At 37.3% G+C, this 26,240-nt stretch overlaps 2 protein-coding genes across 3 annotated transcripts in view; one reads left to right on the top strand and one right to left on the bottom strand.

The window, feature by feature from the left end:
* Window positions 1–26,240, bottom strand: part of LOC311079881 (uncharacterized protein) — a 518,544-nt gene that overhangs the window by 409,450 nt on the left and 82,854 nt on the right. The window contains exons 2-5 of one of the 2 annotated variants that reach the window (XM_084109604.1): window positions 1,614–1,792; window positions 763–856; window positions 609–683; window positions 44–158 (exon numbers count right to left, since the gene is read on the bottom strand). In XM_084109604.1, the coding sequence (XP_083965730.1) occupies window positions 44–136 (93 nt within the window). In that variant the 5' untranslated portion in view covers window positions 137–158; window positions 609–683; window positions 763–856; window positions 1,614–1,792. Of the gene's footprint in view, window positions 1–43; window positions 211–608; window positions 684–762; window positions 857–1,613; window positions 1,793–26,240 lie in introns of those variants that run through there. The other variant, XM_084109603.1, reaches the window with a different exon arrangement.
* LOC311079655 (NACHT, LRR and PYD domains-containing protein 3-like) overlaps window positions 16,871–26,240 on the top strand; it is a 49,952-nt gene continuing 40,582 nt past the window's right edge. The window contains 5 exon segments of the mRNA XM_084109270.1: window positions 16,871–17,005; window positions 17,604–17,882; window positions 19,904–20,014; window positions 22,916–24,812; window positions 24,816–24,856. Coding sequence (XP_083965396.1) covers window positions 17,656–17,882; window positions 19,904–20,014; window positions 22,916–24,812; window positions 24,816–24,856 — 2,276 coding nt within the window. The 5' untranslated portion in view covers window positions 16,871–17,005; window positions 17,604–17,655.

Raw genomic sequence — 26,240 nt, 5'->3', positions numbered from 1 at the left:
TTCATTAAAACATTAAAACGTAAACTTAACTCACACACAGTACCTCACATTTGCCAGTGTGAGCCTTGGCATGCATTACAGATAGAAAAGGCTTCATCATGGGAAGTGGTTGGAGCTCGGATAACTTTTCTGCCATCTTTTCCAAATAAGGCCAGTGCCTGTAAAGGGAAAATTGCCAAAACTGGTAAGGAGACAAACCAGGATCTAAGTGACTAGTAAAATTCCTGTAACACTACAGTATGTAGTCATATGAATGGTAATTTGTCATATCAGTCCTGATAAGGTAGTAGCCATATTCATTTTCTCACACACACACACACACACTCCAGATCAGATGGAGGACCAGCGCCTGCACACACTCTCTCTCTCACACACACACACACACACACACACACACACACACACACACACACACACACACACACACACACACACACACACACACACACACACACACACACACACACACACACACACACACACACACACACACACACACACACACACACACACACACACACACACACACACACACACTCCATAGAGGCTCAAGCCTTGCAGCGAGACTCATGTCTGCACACAGCTATTTCAAGGCCCTCTTCATCCACCTTGGCCCTGGACTTCTGTGCTATTTCTCTGCCTGCTGGAAATGTTGCCGGTCCGCAGACATCATGACCTGTCCTCTGAAAGTAGAAACAATATGTTACATGTAATCCCAGGACAAGAAAACATTCAATTAAAAAGAGTTAAAGAAATCCTTACACTTAACATCTGGCTTCTAATTTGGTCAACAAAGGCAGATACTTTGGCATCTTGTGCGATGAACAGTCCATCAGAAAGAGATGGTTCGTCTGTCCTGTTAAATAAGAGGAATTCATCGCCAACACAATTACATAATAATGATTAAACGTTGCATTCACCTAAATTAATATGACAATTAACCATAAAGGTGCCACACATTTTAGTCTGTATGAATCACATTTGATCTGGAACACTGTGTTTAGAGTATCAGCTTATTTGTCCTGTGGAAATGAATGCTGTAATGTGGAATTAACTCGTGTAAGAAGAAAAAAACACACTGTTTAAAGTACAAAAATAAATAACTAAATCTTTATTTGTGTTTGTGTCTTCAGGCTACAGAAGGGAGAAAAAGTTCCTGAACAATTGACCAGATTGCTGTCGTAGAACTGTAATATAACAAGCTTGTTTAAAACAGTGCTATATCTTTCAAAACACTCTTTAAATTGTAAAAGCATTTACGTTTGAATGTGAAGCAATCACACATTTGACACATTTTGTTACTTTCCATGAATTTCAAATAAAAGTATAATTATATAATGACTAGAGCCAAAAAAAAAAAAATGTTTAGATGCCACAAAATGATTGTTATTTTTTACAGAAATAAGGTAAAGTACAGTTTCTCTATAAATAACTATCAGTCCATTCAACCAATAGCTATACTTGCTTTTCCTTTAGAGGGTCATGGCATGGGGGGTCGAGAGCCCATCGCATCTAGCACTGGGTGACAGGAGAGAGGCAGCATGGACACACAAACACCACTGCACCACCCTATATCCAAATTAAAAAAGAAAAGAAAGAAAGATTACACTTACCCTTTGGATTTCTTGAGCCGGTGATGTTTTCTATTAGCGTCTGCAGATATAGCCAGCGTGTCTGGTGTGCATGCTGGGCATTTAAAGGGCTCCATCAGGCACAGATCTTCTTTCTTAAAATTGCAGAAGGCAAACTCCCGAAAGACTCTGTGGAAGGTATCACCACAAATACTACCCGTCTGGAAAGAACAAAGTGGACAGCTTATACACGGCAGACACAGGTTGTGTGGACCTTAAAACAAACATGTGTTTACTATTTGACCAGTATTTGTACAGCACAGGACAAAAGAATATAGTAAGCTATTATTATGCTTGACTTCATCTGGTCGGATATAAAAAGGTAGAAGGAAGTGACAAGACATACCGTTGATAGTCACCAATACGGTCTGCTTTCCTGGGATAACTGTGAAGTCTTGGTTTGGACCACAGGAACAGATTTGTATCGGTGGAGGAACTGGAAGCACACACACTGCAGTAAATCACATTTCAGAGAGTAATATCAGTAATGTCTACACATTTACTCAACAAAAGATTCAGTTAAAGGGCACCTACTACATTATCTGAACATGCCTTGTTCACGGAGTTGATATTGGCCACTTTCATCAGCCACCACTACGGATGTTGGTGGAATGGGTTTTAAAAAACCATCAAACATCGCTTCCCTATCATGGAAAACAGTTTTTCTGTGGATCTCAGTGTCACATGATGAACAGAAACACTGATTTCCTGAGGGGACACATAAGGACCGGACAACAGCATCAACAGTTCTGCATTGTTGACAGCAATGCTGGGTAACTGTCTCTGCAGCCGACATGCAGTTCAAGATCTCTGGCATTGCAGCCCTGAATTTCTTTTCAGAGATGACCTGTCTTTTGGTCCATGCAGACATGCTGGGCGTCTCTTCTACTTCCACTGATGCAGAGACAGTGACAGAAGTTAGCAGGTTTTTTAGCCTCTGAAGATGTTGATCTAAATTAATAAAAAATAAGTAATAATAATAATAAGGAAAAAGCCAGTTGCAATAAAGCAAATTAGCAATTTCTTATATGGCTTTGTCACTTCATATGCATGATGTAAATGGGAATTACATACTTTTACAGTTGCCTATATGTGTGTCAAGTTCCCTCACTCTAGTGAAGTTCAATCCTGCAGTTTCCCCCACTTGAAAGGGTATGCTTGCCTCTGAAGGTTTGGACTGGATTTTACTCAATGACCAGGAATCAATTCTTTCTTTTCTTTCTTTTATTTGAAAGTCGTCATGGCCAAAAGCAGGTAAAAAACCTTAAACACAAACACAAGTAGGTCAAGAAAAAATATAATAAGCCCAAGTAACCATAATAAAGCATCATAACCCAGGATCAAATACTTAAATTTAAACACTAGAAATTTGTCTTGAAAAATAAGTAAAAGAAACCCCATATCTAAAGCACCCAAATAAATTGAAGACACTTTTAAAGCACTGCTCAAATGATTTTAACCCTAAACTCTAGCAGCTTTTAACCTTTTAAAATCTTTACAATACATTACATTACATACAATTAAACCTTCATGATGTTAAATGAATAACACTTTAGCTTAAAATTCAAGCACATGCTTTTTTTTCTTTTCTTTTTTTTTCTCTTTTTTTAATACACACATTTTACCCTAAGTATAATAATTATATAATTCACTTAAATGTTAAAGTCCACCACACTGCACAAACGAATGCTCACCGACTCCTTCCTTGTTCAAACAAGCTTTAGTCCTGCAGTATAATTTTTCCAGGCCCAGTTTCTCCACACATCTTCCCAGCCTGCTTACCATCCTGTGAGTGACTCCAATTCCCCTAATCACCACCTGGTGGCTAACTAGCTGTCTGCAGCTGGGCGCCACACCCAGTACCAAAGCACCCAGGCAGAAAGGGTGTGGCCTGCAGCTCAGCTCAACAATGTGACATTTTAAATTTAAATATTAATATAAAATTTAGGCTTTCAATTCAATATGCTTACCAAGACTTGGTACCTCTTGCGGAATATCATTAATTTGCACCTCCTCGACCTCTGAGAGCTCCCTAGTGCCAGCAGGTTTAACTGCAAACACAACATGTAATGATACAGAAAACATCTGCTGACCAAAAGCTGAGACACTTGTGAACAACAGTATGCAGTGTATTTCACTGACCATGGTTTCTGCTGCTTCCAGCCATTCATTAAATTGTTTTAATGACTCTGATGCCATTTGTAGATGTTTTTAAATAGAAATAATTGAAGGATAAAGTAAAAGCACAAAGAAATACAACACGGGAAAGAGAGAAATAGAGAAAGAGAGAGAGAGGAGGAAAAAGAAACTGGCTCTTAAAAGAACCGATTGATTTGTAAAATATTTCAGTGATAAAGGATGGGTACAAAAACCTGAAAACAAACAGATGAGATGATTAGACAAAACAAACCAGGGCTCTGTAAGAGTGGGCACGGACTGGTCCTTGTCAACCTGTGCGTGTCTATAAATCTGAATGCACTAGTGGGTATTATTAAATACATTTTATTTTGCATGTGAAGTGGGGACACTTAATATTCAACAATATTATTGATCTGCCTGCATTGGCACCATTATATGAGAACTGAACTGAGCTGGATGACGACATCACTGTTTTCATTAACTAAATTAATATGTTTTTTTGTTTTTTTTAAGCTGATTTGAAACAATTTGTATTGTAAAAAGCACTATATAAATAAAGGTGACTTGACTTGTGGCTATAATCTAAAATAGGCAATAACAATGAATCTGAACTGGATTACGTCAGCCGGTTTTGCCATTACTGCATTTTATATATATTTGTTTAATTCTTTAAAATGTTATATACCTGCTGAATTGATACCCTGAATGTAAATAATTTGGATAGCTGTAAAACTGTTGTGACCTGATACTACTTGTATTATGCTGAAACTACCTTTTTCTCTAAAGAGAAAACTCCAGTTCTAGGACCGCATTTCTAGGACCCTAGGTTTTTAGTGACAACGCCACCTACTGAATTACCTAAAGACAACGACAATGTTGATGACAATCAGAGTGTGAGTATCAAATGCGAATCAATTTTTATTTGTTTAACAATTGTGATGCATTTCATTGGAAAGTTAACGTAGCCAACGTGATGGTGATTTGCTAAATAGTCTTGAATGCATACCCATCATATATTAGCCTCTAATGCTGTAAAATGAATTGTTAGCACAGAAGCGAAGCGGCGCGCTCATTTTTCCAGGTGCGCCTCTGTTCATGGTTGCATAGCAACGACACACTCTACTGGAGAGCAAGCGTTTGTGGAAAGGAGAAAGCGCTACGAACTGCGAAATTGATATCATTTTCACTGGTATTGGTACCGAATACTGAAATTTTACAGTGAAAAAAAAAAAAAAAAAAAACATTTGATTGATATCATTATTTTTGTATCGTATGTGTGTGCACTCTGGTAAGATCTTTTAAATATGAAATTTAAAATTAGAGAGTAGAACATGTTAAACTAAATGTTCCTTATTTAATTCACTTCTCTTTCTCTCTCTTAGGAGTCAGTGATGATGTTGTCCATGAAGTTCTGTCTATGTGGTTCACGTCATGAACAAATTTGTTTTTGTGTGTGTTCAAGTTCAGTTGTTATATATTATTTTGTAAAATATACACAATCTTAAATCTACCCCCAGAGTCATCCTTGTCTTCCCTCTGTACTTGAAAATAAGACTCAATCTAATGATCAAAAACACAACGCTGACAAAACATATTACAGTCAAATAAACAAAGAGTAACAATCAATTCAGCCTTTATTTCAAATTCACCTCATTTACAAATATTACATAGAACATCCGTTCTGGTAATTTATCATTTCATAAACAGAAAACACAGCAGATTATCAGAGATCAGCATTAAATCTCTTTCATCTGTAAAGTGCATCAAAGTTGAAGAAACTCAACATGTACAAATGGAAACTGAACTCACACACAGTTTTACTTCAACATATTTGCTTTGGGATCTTGAATTATTACATATAACATCAGATTTTCATTGAAGTTTAACATCATTATTTTGTCCCTGTAACTAAAGTAAATCAGTTTGACCTGAATCAAAGATCAAGTTAAATCAAGCGGAGCGCAGAGGTTCATGTCCTCCATCACATGAGTTTCACTTCATCATTTAGCCTACTGTGCTCTGTTTAGACCCGGAGGAACGTAAGCTTAGAAAACACTCACAACTTAATATTGTTCAACTTAAACCATATTGCATCTAATCAGCGACTTCTCATTAAGGCGAGACATGGCAGGCAAAAACATCGTTTTTTTTTTACTGGTCAATTTTGAGATTTTTGGATATTTGTCTTCAATAACATGTCTTCTTTCAGACTTGTGTTGAAAAAAAGTCCGAAATACACATTTAGGTCTTTATTTTATTACACTTTGTCTGTTTGCGTCTGTAGATTTCTCATAAATTCAACAAAAGTTTGCGTTCTTAATCAACATGCTGCTCCGCGATCTCTGCCGGCAGCCTGTCATCACACGCACCGTTAGAAAGCTCTCTCTCTTGTGTACGATCCTGTCGGATCCAAATATGGTCATTTCCTTTTTATAAGCAACCAATCGTGAAAGTAAAAGGGCTGAATGCGCAATCTCATTGGCTGATGAAAAATCTTTAAAGCCCGTTTTCTCAAAATGACTGTTCTCTCATTCTCCAAGTCCGAAATCTCCACTTCAGTAGCACCTATATACACCAAACTTTCCAGTCTTGTACCTAGTTATATTATGAAGACATTTACAGAGGGATTTGTAAATATATTATTCCTAGCCTGGTTTATATAACATTTTATTCCAAAAAACATGGCAAAAATAATTTTTTAAGGCTATTGACAGTATTTTCTGATTTACAGGTTAACAAAAGTAGATATCCATAAATCCCTCTGTAATTTTTTTTCCCATCTAATATGTGAACACATTGAAAAAATAATTTTTAACCTGGCTTTATCCAATACTCAGATTTCGTTTTTTAAAATATATGCAAATTAGTGCATATTTGATTAGATATTGCCTAATTTGCATATTTAAACATTAAATTACAGAAAACTTGTAATACATTTTTTTCTCATCTTAATGTAGGTAATCAACTGTGAAAGTTTCATGGTGATATCTGCTAGTTAAAATTTTTACCCTATTCACCTGTAGTGTCTTGCCCAAGCGGCAACCTCCCCGTCTCTCTCTTGAAACCAACACGGAAGTGAGTTAAACTGCAATTCGTTGACTGGCCGCTTGAGGCTGTTGTCAGAAGTGAGTCAAATCTGTATCTCCCCCATGTTAAAATGCCAAATTTTACAGCAGAAAAAAACGTGTTTAAAGCCTGGTGTCTGTATGTGGATTTGGTCTATACAGCTAATTTTGCCCTTCATAACAACTGTGAGGGGGGTGAATTATTTTATAACTCGTCCGTTTAGTTGATTAATATTTCAATTTAAGGGTGTGGCCAAGCCACTTGAGTGACAGATGGATTGCCGCTGTCAGTGCTAGCCGTTTGTCTGCTGTTACTAGCCGTCACTTCACCTCAGCAATGTTAGCTGCTGAACTTGCCATCTCTGCAGTGTTTGTGCTTTTTTTCGGGATTATTATTTCATACAATTTAATACTTGGGTAACGTTACAAAGCCCACGTCTTTGGATTCCGTCGTTGTCGTTCGAGAGAACAACCAGCGCTGTATTTCAGTTGTTTTCCTCTGTGAACATGCACTAATGGATGTCTGACAATTTCGTTGCTTTTTGGGGTTTTCACATTTAAAACGTCAATAAATGCTCGTTCGTTCTGCTCCCATGGAACAGATGGATTATAATATGCTTATGTAAGTTACCGTCAGATGAAATCATGCAGGCGTCGGCGCTTTCTCCGTCCGTGCAATAAATGCACATGAATGAGCGCGGATTTTCTAGCGCATTTATTTGCACTTCAAAGGCAATATATCTATGGTTTAACGGTTAAACCATAACCCATTTGAGAGACGGCCAACATCAGAATTTAAAATGGACTGAATAAGCTCTCTACGAACTTGAGCGATGCCGCGCTGAAGGACCACGAAAGAGTGACGGACATGTATCACTGTCATACACAAACACTCTCGAAGTAATACACAGTCTCACTTGTAGCCATGTCTTTTAACTATTATAATATTTCGAAGGGCAAAAATAGGAACGTTTAATTGGCTTTACATCATCAGCTAACTCGATCACGTCGAGCTAGGTGATTTCAGATAGCCAGGCTCCTCAGCTCCACTCAAGCCCCGCCTGTTTGTCTATTTTCTGTTATCCGGGAGTGACGCAAGGCCAAGATGGCGACGGCCGGCTCCGCCCACTTTAGGCTTCAAAAATGCTCTTCAGAAACCTACGGGTGACGTCACGGACACTACGTCCATATTTTTTTACAGTCTATGGTCTTGCCTTAATGAGTGAATGCACTAAAGTTTGAAAGTTTTGAATGTCACCACATTTTTAACATGCTATTACTTCATTTAACCCCTTTTTATTAATAAAACAATGAAAAATTCTTTAAAATGTAAAAAAAATTAGGAACTAGAGCAAAAACCAGTGTGATGTAACAAAAGATACATTTGTATCAATATGAGACATTTTATTTGAATATATCATTAGATGAAATTTATGAGAACATATAATTATAAGAGAATTACCAGTATGAACTTCATTGACTTCAATGGATTTAATTAAATTAATTTGAAACTCATGACTGCTCAAAACAGCCTAAATGTATGAAACCTACATATAATTTTTCCAACAAAACAACATCAATATTACTCAGTAAAATGAACATTTTGTTTGTAAACATTTCATTAATAAACTTTTACTTCCATATGAAAAAATGAGATGATAAACAGCTTGAATCTTTTCATGCTGCATTGGTTCATCAATAGTGGCAGCAAAGTGAAATGTGGACTTTTGTGGGAAATGTGGGAAGGATCAAATGTGTGTGTAGGAAAGAGGAAAAATTTATTTTACAGAATTAATTTGAGACAAATCTAACCAATAGATGAAAAACATCAGCATAATTTCATGTGTAAAGCTACAGTTCACTTTCAGGTCAATACAGACCCGAACGCAAAAGCCACAGTTTAAATGGTTAATATTTCTTACATAAAATCAGATTTTTTATTTTATTTTGACAGTCTTAACAAACAAATCTTCTTACTAAAAACTATGGATTTATTAAAAAATAAATAAAATGCTTGTACCTCTTCTGGGTCAAAGTGGAGCCGAATGCAATAAGAGTTTAGACAGACGTTTCAATAGAGTCTCTGATTTCAACTTTAGTTTAGTTTAAAGAGTTTGGTGAATATAAATGATGATTCTCCCTTGCATTTATTTAGTTAAAGACAGTAAAACAACTTTTAAGGCATTTCAGAGAAACTCCATGAAGGAAGATTAATATCTAATATTGTAAAGGCTGAAAAACAGATTGCTTTAAAGGAGCAGCTCTAGTTCTCTGGTGATTTTGGACTTGATTTGGTAGTTAGTCTTTAAAGAGACAGTGCAGTCAGCATCAGTGTCGCTCGCCCGCACGGCTCTCTGGAAGCGATGGCAGAAGCCGTGGATGATCACACAGGCCTCCTCCAGTTTGAAGGACTTGTCTTCTTCACAGAGGAACTCCACCAGAGCCTTGCTGCTCTTCTGTGAGCTTTCCAGCTCATCCTGAGCTTCCTTCAGCCTCACCTCACAGCCTGAAGGAAGAAGTGATGGACTCACACTCTGAACAGGAGCATCAGCATCTGTGAACATGATCTGGACACACACGCACCTCTAGAAATGTTCTGGTCTGCATCTGGATTTCAGCATCTGCCTGAGCTCTGACTCTGAGCTCTGAGACTCGGCTTTGTAGTCGAGAAAGATCCTCCAGCACAGACTCTTCTGACGACCTGACCACAGAAACAGCTGATCGTTCACTCTCTAATATTATCCACTGAGGAACATCATGTCCTACGAGCACGGCTTGTTTTTGTGGAAAGCTGATGAAAATGACGTCACAACAAACAAAGCCTATTTTTAAACCTTTATTTTCTACGTTAAATGTAACATATAATTGTATCATAATACTTTGTACAACAAAACATCAAAGCATCGTCAAGTTATGTTTACCACAGGCTTTATTTTACTCATAAATTGAAATCACAGCGAACATTAACGCTGTGAAACATTATAACGCCTTTAATCAGTTACAACTAAGGTTGGTTATTGAGGCTGTTAAACTGTGCAGTTTAAAAGTACTCTATTGAGGCAAGATTTTTAGCGCCTTATGAATGAAATGGTACTTTTGACAAATGTAACTAGTTTCCGACAGACGCCGTACGCATCGATTTACTAGACCGTCTGCCGGAAGCTAGTTATTTTAGTCGATACAATTTTAAATATGGGTATTTTTCTTACGAGCGCATGGCTTCACTTCAGAAGGCCTTTATTAACCCCCTGGAGCACTTTTATCATGGATAGATGCACTTTTATCATGGATAGATGCACTTTTATGATGGATTGATGGACTTTGATGGTATTCAAAACAGAAACGGCCATTCACTGCCATTATAAAACATTTTTTTGTTTTTTGATTTTTTATTTGATTTTTATTTTTAATATATAACTCCGATTGTATTAATTTGAAAGAAGAAAATGTCTTATATACATGATGTCATATACATCTAGGATGGCTTGAGGGTGAGTAAATCATGGGCTAATTTTCATTTTTGGGTGAATTATCCCTTTAATGTCATAATTTTCACTTTTAAGCCATAATTTGTACATTTTAAGAAATAATTTAAACCTTTCATCTCATAATTATGACTTAGTATGTCATAAATTCAACTTTCTATGTCATAATTATGACTTACCAGAGCATGTTTTTTTTTTCTTATATGGCAAAAATGGGCTTCCATATCCTCCTCGATGTGTTAGAAGTTAAATGACTGCGCCACCATTACAACCTTAAGAAATCAAAAATGCCACACAGGTTTATTCAGTTAAAGGGATAGTTCACTTCAAAATGAAAATTCTGTCATCATTTACTCACCCTCAAGTTGTTTCAAACCTGTATGAATTTCTTTCTTCTGCTGAACACGAAGGAAGATATTAAATCTCTGAAGCTCTCAGCAGAGAAATTGCGGAAATTGAACAGATGATCTTGGAAGAAAAGCATGTTTATCAACCATGTTTATTATTGAGGTCGGAAAAGCGGAAAAATTATAAGAATGGGAAAGTCAAATGAAAAGAAGAAAGCGGTGGCGGGTAAGCACAGCTGTGTTGTGAATGGACCAGAGTGAGGAGATTCTGATATAGTGGATAGTGATGATAGTATGGAAACAAGTCAAGGAAGCGGAAGAATGAGGCAGAAAAGAGAAAATAATTTTGAAGAGATTAGAGCAAAGAAAACCAGGCGTAATTGAAGTTTTGAAAGAGGAGTGGAGGAGAATGATCAAGGTTTGAAATTTAAAATGATATTGAGATTTGGTGAGGAGAAGGGAATATCATCAATGAGTCCAGTGAAACTGACAACTATTTTGCGAAACCAGATTGGAGACATGCATATGGCAAAGGTTTTGAGAGATGGAAATCTACTGATTGTTTGTAGAAATGAAGAGCAGAGGGAGAGGGCTGGAAGAATGAAGGAAATGGGACAATTTAAAGTAATAAATACAAGTCGTGTGGAAAGGGAAAGTAAGTGGAGTAAAGGAGTGATTTGGGGAGTCCCAGTAGGAGTCTCAATGGATGAAATTAAATCAAACTTAAAAGGAGGAACTCTGAAAGGTGCTCGAAGGATACAAATAAGTGGAGAGGGGCGAGAAAAGACAGTGAGTATGTTGTACTTGATTTTGAAGATGAATTCCTACCCAAAAAAAGTGCCATTGGGATTTTTGAGCAATAATGTTTAGAGAATACACTCCAAAGCCAATGAAGTGTTACAACTGCCGAAGATTTGGACATACAGCCAAGGTAGGTAAAGGCAGAAGGAGATGTGCCAGGTGTGGAGAGGATCATGAATATGGGCAATGTAATCATGAACAGCCAAAATGTTGTAACTGTGGGGGGAATCACAGTGTGGCTTATGGGGAGTGTGAAGTGATAAAAAAGGAAAGGGAAATACAACAGGTAAGAACTCAGAGCAAGATTACATACGCAGAAGCTGTGAGGACGGTGAATCCAAGAGAAGGAAGAAATGAAAGAAACAGAGTGGAGAATCAAACCTCAAAAGAAATAGAAGAGGTAAATTAAGAAAAGGTATTGGTTGACTTTAAGAAACTAGTTGTTTTCATTGCAGGGGTAGTTAATGCCACAATGGAGATTAAATCTAAAACAGAAAGAATACAAATAATTGTGAAAGCTGCAGTTCATCATCTAAATATCAGTGGACTGACATGGGAGGAAGTAAGACATGATCTCAGTGCTCAGGCAAGCCAGGATCAACCATGGGTTGGATAATACGAATAATGATCCTCTTGTGGAATGCTAGAAGTTTGTTGGCCAATGGACAAGAATTAAAAATATATATATAGAAGAGCTAGCTAGCAAACCCAGTGTTATTTGTATTCAGGAGACATGGTTGAGACCACATTTAGATTTTAGACGGTGGATGTGATTGTGTTAGGTGTGATAGGAGGAAGGAGTAGGGGTGCGTGTGTAACATTTGTTAGAGAAGATATTGCATTTAGAGAGATAGGAATAGGAAATGAGCATGAATACATAGTAATAGAGATCTTGACGAAGGAAGGAGAGCTCATAATTATTAATTATTATAATCCTTGTAAGAAATTAGATCTGAATGGGTTAAGGCAAATTGAAGGAATGGATGGAAATAAGAGAGTGATTTGTGGGGATTTTAATGCACATCGTACATTATGGGGAGGAACAAAACAGATGTAAACGTAGGGGTGATCGAACAACTGTTAGAGGAAAAGGAATTGGTTTGTTTAAATGATGGGAAAAGGACCAGACTGGATGTACACACAGGGAATATGTCAGTATTAGATTTAACTTTGGTGTCAAATAATTTAGCAGGGATATGTGAGTGGGATGTAAATTCTGAAACATCAGTAGGGAGTGATCATTCTCCAGTTTTTTGTGGAATATTATTACAGGAAAATAAACAACAAGAGAAAGAATAGGGAAGTGGATATTTGATTGTGCTAATTGGGAAATGTTTAGTTTTATTTGTGAGAGAGAAATAGACAAAATAGATTTAAATGAAGATATTGAAGAGATTAATAAAAAATTGGAAACAGTATTGCTTGAAGCGGCTAATGAGTCAATTCCTAAAAGTAATGGACACATTAAGAGGAAGGTGGTCCCTTGGTGGACAGATGAATGCAGTGCTGGAGTTAAAGAAAGAAATAAAGCTTTAAGGATTTTAAGAAGAACTCATAATTTTCAGAATTTAATTAAATATGAGCAAATGCAAGCAAAGATAAGGAAAATAATACGAAATACAAAAAGACAAAGTTGGCAGAAGTTTTGTAATAAAATAGGTAGATCAACACCTGTGGGAGAGGTATGGGACATGATTAAAAGCATGAGAGGAATCAGAAGAGAATGGGAATACCCTGTTATGAAGGAGGGGGAAAGGCAGCAGTATTGGATGAAGAAAAGGCAGAAATGACAGCAAAGGCTCTCGTTGAAATCCATAGCTCAAATAATCTAACTGAGGAGGGAAAGAGAGGAAGGGAATTAACTAAATCAGTTTATTCTGGAAGGATTGAGAGGCGGAAGGAAACTAATAGTACAAGGGATGCGCTGTTCACTATGGAAGAAATGAAGAGGGCAATAGCAAGAGCTGGAATAACATCTCCTGGAAAGGATGAAATCTGCTACATAATGTTTTAAAACATGTGGGTGTTTTGGCATCTATAAAACTGTTAGGCTTTTATAATGAAGTTTGAGTAAATGGAAAGTTACCAATTGGATGGAAAGAGTCAGTGATTATTCCTATTAGGAAACCTGGGAAAGGACCTGTCAAATCTGAAGAATTATCAGCCAATAGCATTGACCTCACATATAGGAAAGATAATGGAAAGAATGATTACAGAGAGAATAGCATTTTATTTGGGAAGTAGAGGAATTATATCTCCTCATCAGAGTGGTTTCAGGAGAGGAAGAGGAGCTATGGACCCCATTACATGTTTGGAAACAGATGTTAAGAAAGCTCAGGTTAATAAGGAGTCAGTGATGGCAGTCTTCTTTGATGTCGAAGAGGCATATGACATGGTTTGGAAAGAGGGGTTAATGATCAAGCTTGATATGATAGGAATAACAGGTAGAATTTATAATTGGATTAAAGGTTTTTTATTTGATAGATTTATTCAAGTCAGAGTTGGGAAAGTTTTATCTGGAAGATATATGGTAGAAAATGGCACACCCCAGGGCCGCGTCATAAGTCCAATACTCTTTTCAGTTATGATAAATGATGTATTTTCTCAAGTTCATGGAGACATGAGGCGTTCATTGTTTGCTGATGACGGGGTGTTGTGGAAACGGGGAAGGAATATAAATCATATCACAGGAAAAATACAAGAGGCGATTGAAGTAGTAGAAAAATGGTCATATTCATGGGGATTCAGGTTTTAACAAAAACAATAATGTTCACTCAGAAAAGAGGCATTGATACAGAAATAAAGATGTATGGACAAACTATTGAACAAGTTAAAGGTTTTAAGTTTCTGGGTGTGTGGTTTGATGCAAAACTAACATGGAATGAACATATTGAAAAGACTGACACTGAGTGTAAAAAGATTTTAAATGTGATGAGATGTCTAAGAGGATCAGAATGGGGAGCGAGTAGAGTTGCAATGAAAAGTGTTTATATAGCGCTGATAAGATCAGTGTTAGACTATGGAAGTATTGTTTATGACTCGGCAGCAGAAACGTTGTTGAAGAAGTTGGATGTGATACAGGCTCAAGCTTTGAGACTTTGTTGTGGTGCTTTTAAAGCGACTCCTGTATCTGCTCTTCAGGGAGAAGTGGGTGAGATGCCTTTACAAATCAGACGAAAGCAGTTAATGATGAACTACTGGGTAAATCTTCAAGGTCATTCAGAAGACCGTCATCCAACAGTAAAGGCACTCTTTCCGTGCTGGGAAAAGGAAAGGTCTAAACGGAAGTGTTTTGCATGGAATAGTGACAAAGAAGCTTGAGAAATGATTTTAAGTCAGAAAAGATATATTCCAACAGTAGCATTATCAATAACTCCAGCTTGGGTGTTTCCTGCAGTTCTCATAGATTTTGATATGCTAGAGTTAATGAAAGAATCTGGAAACATTGTAGCTGTTGTTGAAGATAGACTACAAACTGTATATCAAGCATTTGTCCCAGTATATACGGATGGATCTAAAGATCCTAATACGGGAAGAACAGGTTTTGCTTTCGGTATTCCATCCTTAAACATTTCTGTTAATAGGAGAACATCAGATCATTTATCAGTACACACAGTAGAGATGATGGCAATAGCATCAGCCCTACAGTGGATAGAGGATAAAAGATAATGAATAGGTTGATAGTTTTAGGAAAATGAGGAGGTCATGAATATTTCACTTAGTAAATATGAAGCAAAAGCAGTAATTAAAGCATATACCACGAAAGAGTGGCAACATAAATCACTTCACTTCACTTATCCCGTAGTCTTTTGGACCGTAGGGGCACCACTGAAGACTTAGCAACCAGCTTCTTCCATTCCAACATAAATGGGATACAGTAAATACAGGACATCATCGTTATGAAATACAACGAGAAGCAGGAATAGTGAGGATAACTAAAAGAAGCACCAAAGAGGAAAATATTTTAACAAGATTAAGGGTCGGACATACTGCTGATTAAAACCTTAAAGATAATAAATAAACATCCAACAGGATTATGTGAGCATTGTGGAGTAGAGGAATCAGTAGAACATGTTATTTGTGTTTGTACTAATGAACGAGAAATAATGAAAAATGAACTTAGAAAGATGGGAATGGATGAATTAAAGCTTAAAAAATATAATTATTTATGGACTAGAGAGTTTATTTCTTTATCTCAAGAGAACAGAGCTGATTGAGAGAATTTAGAGGGTTTTAAAAACAAAATAAAATATGAAATGGGTAATACTGTCTATGGTAAATTCTGGTCCACACTCCAATACAGTAGGTGGCGATAATGCACCTTAATGTTGGTGCTACCCGCCACAAAATCGAAGAAGAAGAAGAAGAAGGAGGAGCTATTTTTTTACAGTCTATGAGGAGGAGGAGCTGCTGGATGTTTACTCCATAGATATCATATATAAAGGCTAGTGTGCATCCTCGTTTCCTTTCCTCGCGTCTCAGCTCCGCCCCCTGTAGGATGCGAGGGAAGGCTGCAAGGAAAAGACGCGAGGATGGAGGATTCGAATGTAACTTTTTTTTATACATTGGACTACTTGATCACTCAAGCGTCACTTCATCGCGTCATCAGCAGCGCTCAAAGGATCTGCCCTTATGTTGTTGAAGTTTGTTTATTTAAGAAATTCATAATAAATAATAATAAAGCAAGATACCCTGTTGAAATATGTGAGATGTGTGGTTTATATAAACTGCAAAGGTAAAGTATAAATTAAAATGATTGTGACCGATGTGAAGGGGGAGGAGAATTTAGACGTGCGTCACGTTTAAGTCGATAAAACTCTTCCGCATAGGATACACCTGTGTATCCTCGCTCATGACTCCTCAGGAAGCCTCCTAACTCCTCGATCCTCGACTCCTCGCGGTGCAATTAGAGAATTGAGATGTCCTTCAAGATGGCTGAGCTCGATCGGTTTCCGGGTCATAGGATGGAGGACGGAGGAGCGAGGAGACGAGGAGGGATATTGAGAAGCACCCTAGATGTCTCGTGCGCGCTGCTGGCCAATGGAGGTCGACGTCCGCACGTGGCGGCCATCTTGCCACAGTGTGCTCGCTTACTCCTTTAATGGTGCATGTACTTTTAAATAACCATAACTTGCTCAATTTTCTACCGATTTTCAAACGGTTTGGTTTGTTATAAACGTCAGAGATGTAGTTATGACACTGTATGCATACACTGCATACATATGAATAATTATAACATACATGTTTAAGCATTCGGAATTATAGCCACGTTAATAACGTTTGTAAGAAACCAAACCGTTTGTAAATCCGTCAAGATTTCAGCGAGATAAGAGGATTTGTGTGCGTGCTGATCACTCACCTTAATGCACAGCTTCACTGTGACAAGATGGCCGAACGGTGATGCCGGAAGTGACTGCGCCATAAGACATCTAGCGTTTATGATATCTATGGTTTACTCGGTGAAACCGAAAGCAGCCGGTGACTGTAAAGACGCCATTTCGGAAAATAGAAAATCAGCAATCGTTCCACATGTGACAGTAAGTTAGCTAAACTTTTCATACCTGTAATATCGATAGAGTATTTGCGCCAAAACAGACATTATGACGAACTCATCTCCAATACATGAAGTGGAAAGTTGCTTTCATATCTAGGCCTACTTCACGACACGTCAAATGTCATAAAATAGCTAAACTTGCACTTACTTTTTCCTTTAACAGGAGAATATTAGTTTAATGTTGAAATCTTTGGTTGACTTTAGACATCTTAATTATTTTTATAATCTACATGTGTTCAGTGGCGCAGTAAGACTGAGGAAAGCAAGTGTAAATTAGGCCTAGTCGCAGGATAATCACATAAACGCGTAAAAGTAACATCATATTTGCTTAATGCGAGATGAAAAACGGATTGTGAAAAACACCTGCAAGAGTTCAGTAGTGTCATTAAAGTGAAGGTGAATCCAGTGTTTAAACGAGGATGCCGTGTTTGAAAGTGGCGACATGTTTCTCTACAAACCAACATTATTTACAGTAACTGGAGAAAGACTGTTGACGTTAAGTTAAAGTGAAATAAATGCCATTTAAATAAAATGACACAATTCAGTTGTGTTTTGTGCATGTTTTCTGTGTCCACATACAGGTCTGAAAAGTCTCTCATCAAGGAGGAAGAGAAGGAGCAAACTTCCTGTAAAATGAGTGTGTGTGAGGAGAGAGAGGAGGAGGCGTCTGTTCACACTCAGAGAGCAGCATCTCCAGGATTCAGCTGTGTGTCTATGAAGAGTAACATCTCCATGGGTATTCCCCCTAATCTCAGTAATGGACCATCTTCAGTATCCAGTTGTGTGTCCATGAAGAGTAACATCTCCATGGGTATTCCCCCTAATCTCAGTGATGGACCTGCTGTGACCTCTGACCCTTTGTGAGTATCATGAAGTTCAGGGCTGGTCCAGATTCTTTTGGCACCCTAGACGAGATATTATATTCATCGCCTCTAAAAACTACAACACTGGCAATAACACATAAACACAAGTGTGTGTATGGGTGCACAAATAGTTGTTAAAATAAAGGGTAAAAAGGCTATATACAATATGTATCCAAATTGAACATATTTATAGATGATAGTCTTGAAATCTAGATAACTAGTTAGTCTCATTCACCTCTTACCTGGCGATCCTATTCTTAAACATAGACTGGAAAAATACATATCCAAACTTAAATGGATGCTGAACTTAATGTGCTGCTTTACATTTATTTTTATTTTCTATTAATATAAAACCTGTGCCTGGGCACCTAAAACTGCAAGTCAAAGCAGTAAATCCAACCAAGTGTTCTTTCAAATTTGTCCCTGTGGTAGATTTTTCCCCAAACCTAACTACGTACCTTGGTTCACGTCTACAATCGACATCCCCTATCTCTTACTTGTTCCCCTAACTAACTTGGTTCCTTTACTATAACTTGCTCCCCTATCTGACTTGCTGCACAGAAATAATAAACCAACAGACTTCAGCAAATGTACTTTAAATGCTTTAATCACGGCCGGGAGAGTTCTCAGAGCAGTTCTCCAGAGAATCTCCCCCAAGAAGAAGAATACATCATGGGCAGAGGATCTCAGACAAATTTCAGAGAGAATCCCAGCAGCAAATGGAATACATCAGGTTTTATAGGCTAAAGACAGACACAACAAATAAGATCAAGTGACTAACTCATGACTTAACTAACGTCATCTTCAATCAATATGATTGGTTCAATTGGTAAAGCATACCAAATCCATCATATCCCAAACTATCAGTATGCTCTGGGAGTTTTAGGCGCAGTAGCCAATATGGCCGCTAGGTGACATTCAAACTCCATTTGGTGATTTAAAAAATTGAAGGGTTTTAATTTCATGAATGCTTTGGACTACTGGCCTCTTTTGATAAAAGACACATGATTTTATTGCTGAAGTGAAAGCAAGCAACAACAGAAGTAAAAATAAAGTTTTACACTGAACTTGCATTAAATGTAAATAAAATGAAAAAGTTTCCACTAGTGCTCCGTTCCAGTTAAAATATTCTAAAGTAGCTCCTCAAAATATTAAATATGTTTAAATATGTTTTAAAAAGTAGACATAAATAAATAAAAAACTATGACTGACAAAATGCATCGCCATTGAAAGTCAACTTATAACAATTAACTGACTAATTCACCTTTAATAAATGAAGAGTTTATTTGCAAAAACTCATAAACGGCATGTTTAAAATAATGAACTGACTGCTGTGTGTTATCCTCCACATATAGCACATTCTGAGCCCTAAACGCGTTTTGTCACAAAAGCTGGTATTGTCCATTGTCATGGCTATCGCAAGTTCACGTTTTACAGCAGAAACCGAAAAGCACCCTTGTTGTCTGTGAACACAACCCGATAAGTCAGTTTTAGCCAATCAGCGCACAGTATTCAGGTCAGGTGACAAGGCTGCTAGTCACTTTCTCAGCTTTTTGCTCAGAATGTTGCTTTCTTCATGAAACTTACCCACTGTAACGGGTGCGCAAGGATAAGGCCAGGGCCAATCCAAATGCTTAAACAGATTTAATAACAAAAGGCAAAACATAAACAATCCAGACCCGAGATCAAGGCATGTTATAAACCAGGAACATACGAAAACCCCAGGTAAACTACACTACTAACAATGACTCATACAAACTAACTGAAAAGCAAATGGTCTGTTCTTTCTTATGATATATTGCATGTTCAGTTATTCATACAACAACATATTCGGTGGACCATGAAATATTTGTGAAAATTATCAAAAACGCACATTATACCCCATTTACCCTACCATTAATAAAACATGTTTTCTCTCTAAAACGATGCATAATACACATACTGCTCTATAAATTACAGTATTGTTGCCCAAAAAATCTGCAAAGAAACAATTTAAAATATTTCTTTTTTTTTCTCAGTATCAACAACAAGAAGAGAAAGAGAGCAGCTTCTCCAGGATCCAACCGTGTGTCCATGAAGAGGCAAGAGCCCCCAAAATTCAGTGATGGAGCAGTGACCTTTGACCCTGTGTGAGTATCATCATGTAGAGTGAGAGACACATGAACACAGAATGCACAAAGGTTCAGAACTTTAACATGTATAACAAGTGGAATTCAAGATGCAAAGAAAGGAATCCTTTCACTTTGTTAAAGTGTCTTAAATAGTGTTTTCTTACGCTTCTGTCTGTCATTTCCCTGTTAGATCTACATTTACACAGGAATGATTTGTGTTGCATGTGTTGCATCAGTGTTATATTGACAGTAGTGGTTGGGGATAAAATCGATTCTGTTCAGTATCGCGATATTTTGCGCACGCAATTATATCGATACAGTAGCGCAAAGTATTGCAATATTTAATTATAAAATTATCTTTTTATAAAGATATAGGGCTGTGACGGTGGCAGTTTTTTTCATAATGGACCAACTACCGGCGGTGGTGTGTGGTTGGGGGGTTTTGAAATAAAAAAATGTAGTGTTTATTTGAGCAAAAAGTGTTTATTTGAGCAATTCCGTCAAAGAAACAACACACTAAAGAGTAAAGCATTGAAATAAATATCAGTAAATATTGGCAAATTAAATAATATAATAAAGTTAAATCTATAAAAAAAAAAAAGACGTGTGAGACAACCTACCGCTCTGCGCTTTGAGAGGGATGTGGGACACGAGCAGGAAAGAGACCATCGATCTCTTTTCTGATATCTTCATTGTTTTCTAGGCTACTTGTTGTAAAAGGTATGAAGAACGAATTTTATCTTCCACAAGGGCAAGACATTTAGGTTATGTTTGATATTGCGCTGCAAGAGAAAGCGAAACTAAATCACCCACGCGTGTGAAACGCTCTTTACAAATAAACTTGACACGCCGCATGTCTAATAACAAGCGCAAACTATGTTAAAAAGAATTTGCCGTACAAGGAAAAATGTAGGCTATCTGTGTTATGAAACGGCTCCGAGACTCGAAGGTGAAGATCCAAATGCAGTTTATTCACAGAGTAGTCGTACAGGCAGGGTCATCAACAGCGAACAGATCAAAGGAGGAAACACAGAGAATATCCAAATAACAGGCAGAGGTCAGGGCAGGCAGCAATAATCAGAGTCCAATAAACAATCCGAGTCAGGCCAGGCGGAGAAACGATCAGGAAACGGTGAAACAGTCCAAGGTCAGCAAAACAAGAATCAAACACGGGTAAATAATGCTCAGAAATGTAATAACAGTAAAACAAGACTTCGCAGTGAGGGTGAGAATGTGTGAGACATAAATAGTCCATAGAATGAGGATCAGGTGTGACTGTAATCAGGAACAGTGCAGGTGAATAATGCAGTGCAGGTGTATGAAGTAATCAGTCCAGGTAGATGCAGGATGGGAAATGTAGTTTATGAGGAAGTGATCCTAGTCTATTGTGGAGCGCCCTCTGGTGGCTCTCGAGGGCACTCCAGCTGGTTATCGTTACAATCTGTCCTATAGCGTTATATTTCACCACAGTAAAGCATACGAAAATAATAGGCCTAATTAAAAGTGAACCAAGGCAGAAACATTTATAATCCCCTCGAAAATGGGTGAGACGTGAGTGAAGATTTGGGAAAAGAAACAATTGAGATTCCATGCAGGGATGAGTGTCATATTCGACAAATATGACGATTTTTGAATATTTGAGTAGTTTATTTAATTATAGAATATCGAATAGGTTGTGCGATTATTCTCTAAAATAAAATCTCCATGTTTTCGGTGCTGATGCGGTGGTGACGCGTTCATGTAACTTTATGGGCTCACGCACAACTCTCTCATTCGTCATGAATCCAAACGTTTCCATGGCTGCGATGTAACATTTAATTGCTAACCTATTTTTTCTTTTGTAAACAAAGCTTTGTGCTTCACTCGTGTCATGATATTCACGTAAAACAGCATTCACATACAAGAATAAGGTCTGTGCTGAATGTTCAAGGACAAAGTTTTTGCACAACCCTTCTAAGTTTTTGCACTTCAGTTAATGTGTAGAAGATAATGTTCACAGAATTAAATGTGACATTTGAAGCGAGTTGAGCAGTCTTATTTTCCTCATTTTTTTGTAATGCCTTTGAATAATATGGGGGACATGAATCGCAATACATCGCAGAATCGAATCGCAATACTAACTGTATTGCAATATGTTAAGAATCGCAATAATATTGAATTGTGGCCCAAATATCGCAATACTATCGAATCGTCACATTTTTGCCAATTCCCACCCCTAATTGACAGTTATCTTTTAAATTAGTGATGCACTGAAATGATCAATCTTGATAAAAAATGAAACAAGAAAATTCTGGTTAGGAATAAATAAAATCAGTGGATCCCAATCTGGTTGTCGTGACGAATGGCTAAGGGTGCCAGAAAATCTCTGCTCATTTCAATATTTTTTATATCAATATATAAATGTAAGTTTTGTAAGGAAAATCTGATCGATCTGCCATAAATCAGCCAATAATAACTTCCTATGAATAGACTGATTATCTCTAAACTTGCCAATCATATGTTGATGACACTTTTAAAAATGAGGATTCATATCCACTGATCAAGATAAAAGGAAATCTGTGATCAGTATAAAATCTGTGATTTTCTATTTCTAAAGGAAAGGTGGCAGGTTCTTTAGACATAAAATATTCTTTGACTTTTCACATGCCTCACTTGTGGCAAAGGGGACTTTAATGTGCAACTAGGAAATGCAGTAACAAACTGAGTTTGCAGTCTCTGTCATCAGTCTCCATTTACATGCAAATTAATTTAATATAATCATATCACACCACAATAGATAGAAATTTGTCTGAAAGGGCAAACTCTTATTTCTACATGTTGTATGATTTTCATATTAAACATATTAAAATAATTGTTCTTTGTTCACAAATGTCTTTTCTGTTTGTTTTTGTGTCTCTGTTAATCTTAATGTGTTTTCAGTGGTGTGAGAGCTGAACAGATCAGAGATGTGTCCTGTCAGACCAGCACATCCTCCTCCTGTCAGAAACACATCAGTCATCATGACACAGAAGCAGCCCCGCAGCTCGATTCTCACCAGCCAGTGCATGATGATCTGCAGAGAGTCAAAGACCAGCACAAAACCAGCATGAAGAACAAGTATGAGAGCTTATTTGAGGGAATCAAACTACAAGAGAATCAGACCCTCCTGAACAGGATTTACACACAGCTGTACATCATAGAGGGAGAGAGTGAAGCAGTTAATGAAGAACATGAGGTGCTACAGATGGAGAAAAGTTACAAGACCCTCCAAGACACTCCAATCAACTGCAATGACATCTTTGATCCTTCACCTGAACTAGGATATGAGGAGAAGAGAAGGGAGAAGAAGGACAAAATCAAGACTGTTCTTACTAAAGGCATCGCTGGAATTGGAAAAACCGTCTCTGTGCAGAAGTTCATTCTGGACTGGGCCGAGGGAAAAGCCAATCAGGATGTAGATTTCATATTTGTTCTTCCATTTAGAGAGCTGAACTTGATTAAAGATCATCAGTATAGTCTTCACAGACTTCTGCTGGACTTTCATCCTGAACTTCAAGATCTGGACTCAAAGATTTATGATGAATGTACAGTTGTGTTGATCTTTGATGGTCTGGATGAAAGCAGAATTACACTGATGTTTTCAGACAGTGAGAAAGTTTCTGATGTGACTGAGTCTTCATCAGTGGGTGTGTTGATGTCAAACCTCATGAAAGGAGATCTGCTTCCCTCTGCTCTCATCTGGATCACCACCAGACCAGCAGCATCCAATCAGATCCCCTCAAACTACATCAACCGTGTGACAGAAATTCAGGGATTCAATGACCCTCAGAAGGAGGAATATTTCAGGAAGAGAATCAGTGATGAGCATCAAGCCAGCAGAATCATCTCACATATCAGAAGAGCAAGGAGCCTCCACATCATGTGCCACATACCTGTCTTCTGCTGGATCTCAGCCACTGTGCTTCAAAACATCCTGAAACAAGATCTCACTGCAGAAATCCCTCAAACTCTGACTGAAATGTACATACACTTCCTCCTCATTCAAACTCATATGAGGAACCAGAAGTATGAAGAGAGAGATCCAGAGAAACTCCTGCAGTCCAACAGAGAAGTGATTTTGAAACTTGCTGAACTGGCTTTCAATCAGCTGATGAAGGGCAATGTGATGTTCTATGAGGAGGACCTGATTGAGAGCGGCATAGACGTCACTGACGCCTCAGTGTATTCTGGGATTTGCACTGAGATCTTTAGGGAGGAATCTGTGATTTATCACAGGAAGGTTTACAGCTTTGTACATCTGAGCTTTCAGGAGTTTTTTGCAGCTCTGTATGTATTTTTCTGTTATTTACACAAGAACAGTGAAGTTCTGAAAATGTTCCTGACAGGAAAGTCCAGAACTCAGTGTGAGATTGTTCCTCTGGATGTGTTTCTGAAGGGAGCAATGAATAAAGCCTTGAGAAGTAAAAATGGACACCTGGATCTTTTCCTTCGATTCCTTCATGGCATCTCACTGGAGTCCAATCAGAGGCTCTTACAGGATCTGCTGATTCACACAGAGAACATCCCAGAGAGCATCAAGAAAATAATCCACAACCTCAAACGAGGTCAAAAAAACAATGTCAGCCCTGAAAGATGGATGAATCTGTCGCATTGCTTGATTGAGATGAAGAATAATTCTATTGTTGAAGAAATGCAGGCATTTTTAAAATCTGGAACAAACGACAAACGTCTTTCTCTTGCACAATGTTCAACTTTGGCAAACATGATCTTGATGTCAGAGGAGGTGATGGATGAGTTTGACCCTAAAAAGTACAAGATCATATCATCACAAGAGGGTTGAAGCAGACTGTTACCTGCTCTGAGGAACTGCAGAAAAGCTTTGTGAGTGTGAAAATATGAACATAATATCAACTGAATTGGAATATGAACATAATACCCCCATACTGATAGATTTCCTCTGGTAAATGCACTGTAATGATAATTTTAAAAAATATATATTTTTATTTATTTACATACATTTGAAGTGTCCACTGATTAAAATATAAAAAAATATATTTTTTTATTATAATTAATATCTAAGTAATTGCATTTCTGAATTGCAGAAGTTTTAAAAGCTGAATTTTTCTCAGTGATTAGTCTTTTTTTTCATAGATGATAACATTCTTTTTAACCAATTAATTTACATGACTTTCCATTGTTCATGATTTACTGGATAAGGATTAAGTATTTTTAGTAAAATATTTTTCTCTACCCAATAAAAATGCCCCCAAGTTTTGGTATTTAGGCTGTAGGTTCTTATTTAAATGACTTTTTCTGTTCTAGAAATCACACTTTTAAAATCACGCTACCTCATATATCTGGTTGTGGAGAGGATGAATTAAAGTAAGAAATGTCTTGATTTAGGTCAGTGGTTTTGAATCCCAGCACTGTACATTTTTGATGTCTCTCTTATCTAACACATATATTAGAGGTCTTGGAGTCTTTAGCTGATGAGTTGAATTTGAAAATGTGCAGTGCTGTGGGTACTCCAGGAACAGGATTGAGCAGAAACTGTCTTTGAGCCTACTAGTCCGGGCATTAATGCTATGGTACTGTAACCGTGATAAGAGCACTGGAAATGTTATGTGGCTTGGATGGCTTGAGTCCTTGTAGTGTAATTTACTAAGTAGAGATGCACCGATTACAATTTTCTTGGCCGATTCCGATTTTAGATTTTTCATTGAGTTTGACCTGCCGATACTGATTTTAACCGATTCCGATTTAATTTTTTCTATCCACTTTACAGCACACACAAATATTTATTTTCTATCTTTTCTTTAATAGAACATTTTGCATAGAACATAGAAAATGTTTTGAACAGATAATCAAAATGGAACTATATAAATTACTCCTGGTGTGGGAAATTAAGTTAATTAAAATTAAACTAAAAGAAAGCTTATACTGTACATTCTGACTAGTTTACTCATTTAAAAAATATATATATATATAAAACACCATATAGAACTTTTTTTACCCAAACTGAATAATAAAAACAAGTTTGAATGGGTAAATTTTCTATAAATATTATTTTCTGACATAGCCTACTCCAGTTCTTGTTAAAACACACTAGACAACATGCAAATTCTGTGCATTTTGGGCACTTTTTGTGTGAAATAATACTTATTTTGTTTTTGAAACGGCCGTAATTCACAAGGTTTCCTATTGCGTTCCGTTTGCACGTGTGATGCTGATGTTGCGCGATGTTAATCATGCGGCGCCCGGGTGC

Source organism: Abramis brama (genome assembly GCF_963993115.1).
Source record: "Abramis brama genome assembly, chromosome: 1".
NCBI lineage: Eukaryota > Metazoa > Chordata > Actinopteri > Cypriniformes > Leuciscidae > Abramis > Abramis brama.
Note: the sequence above shows the minus strand (reverse complement) of the source record. Positions and strands in the feature narration are given on the sequence as shown.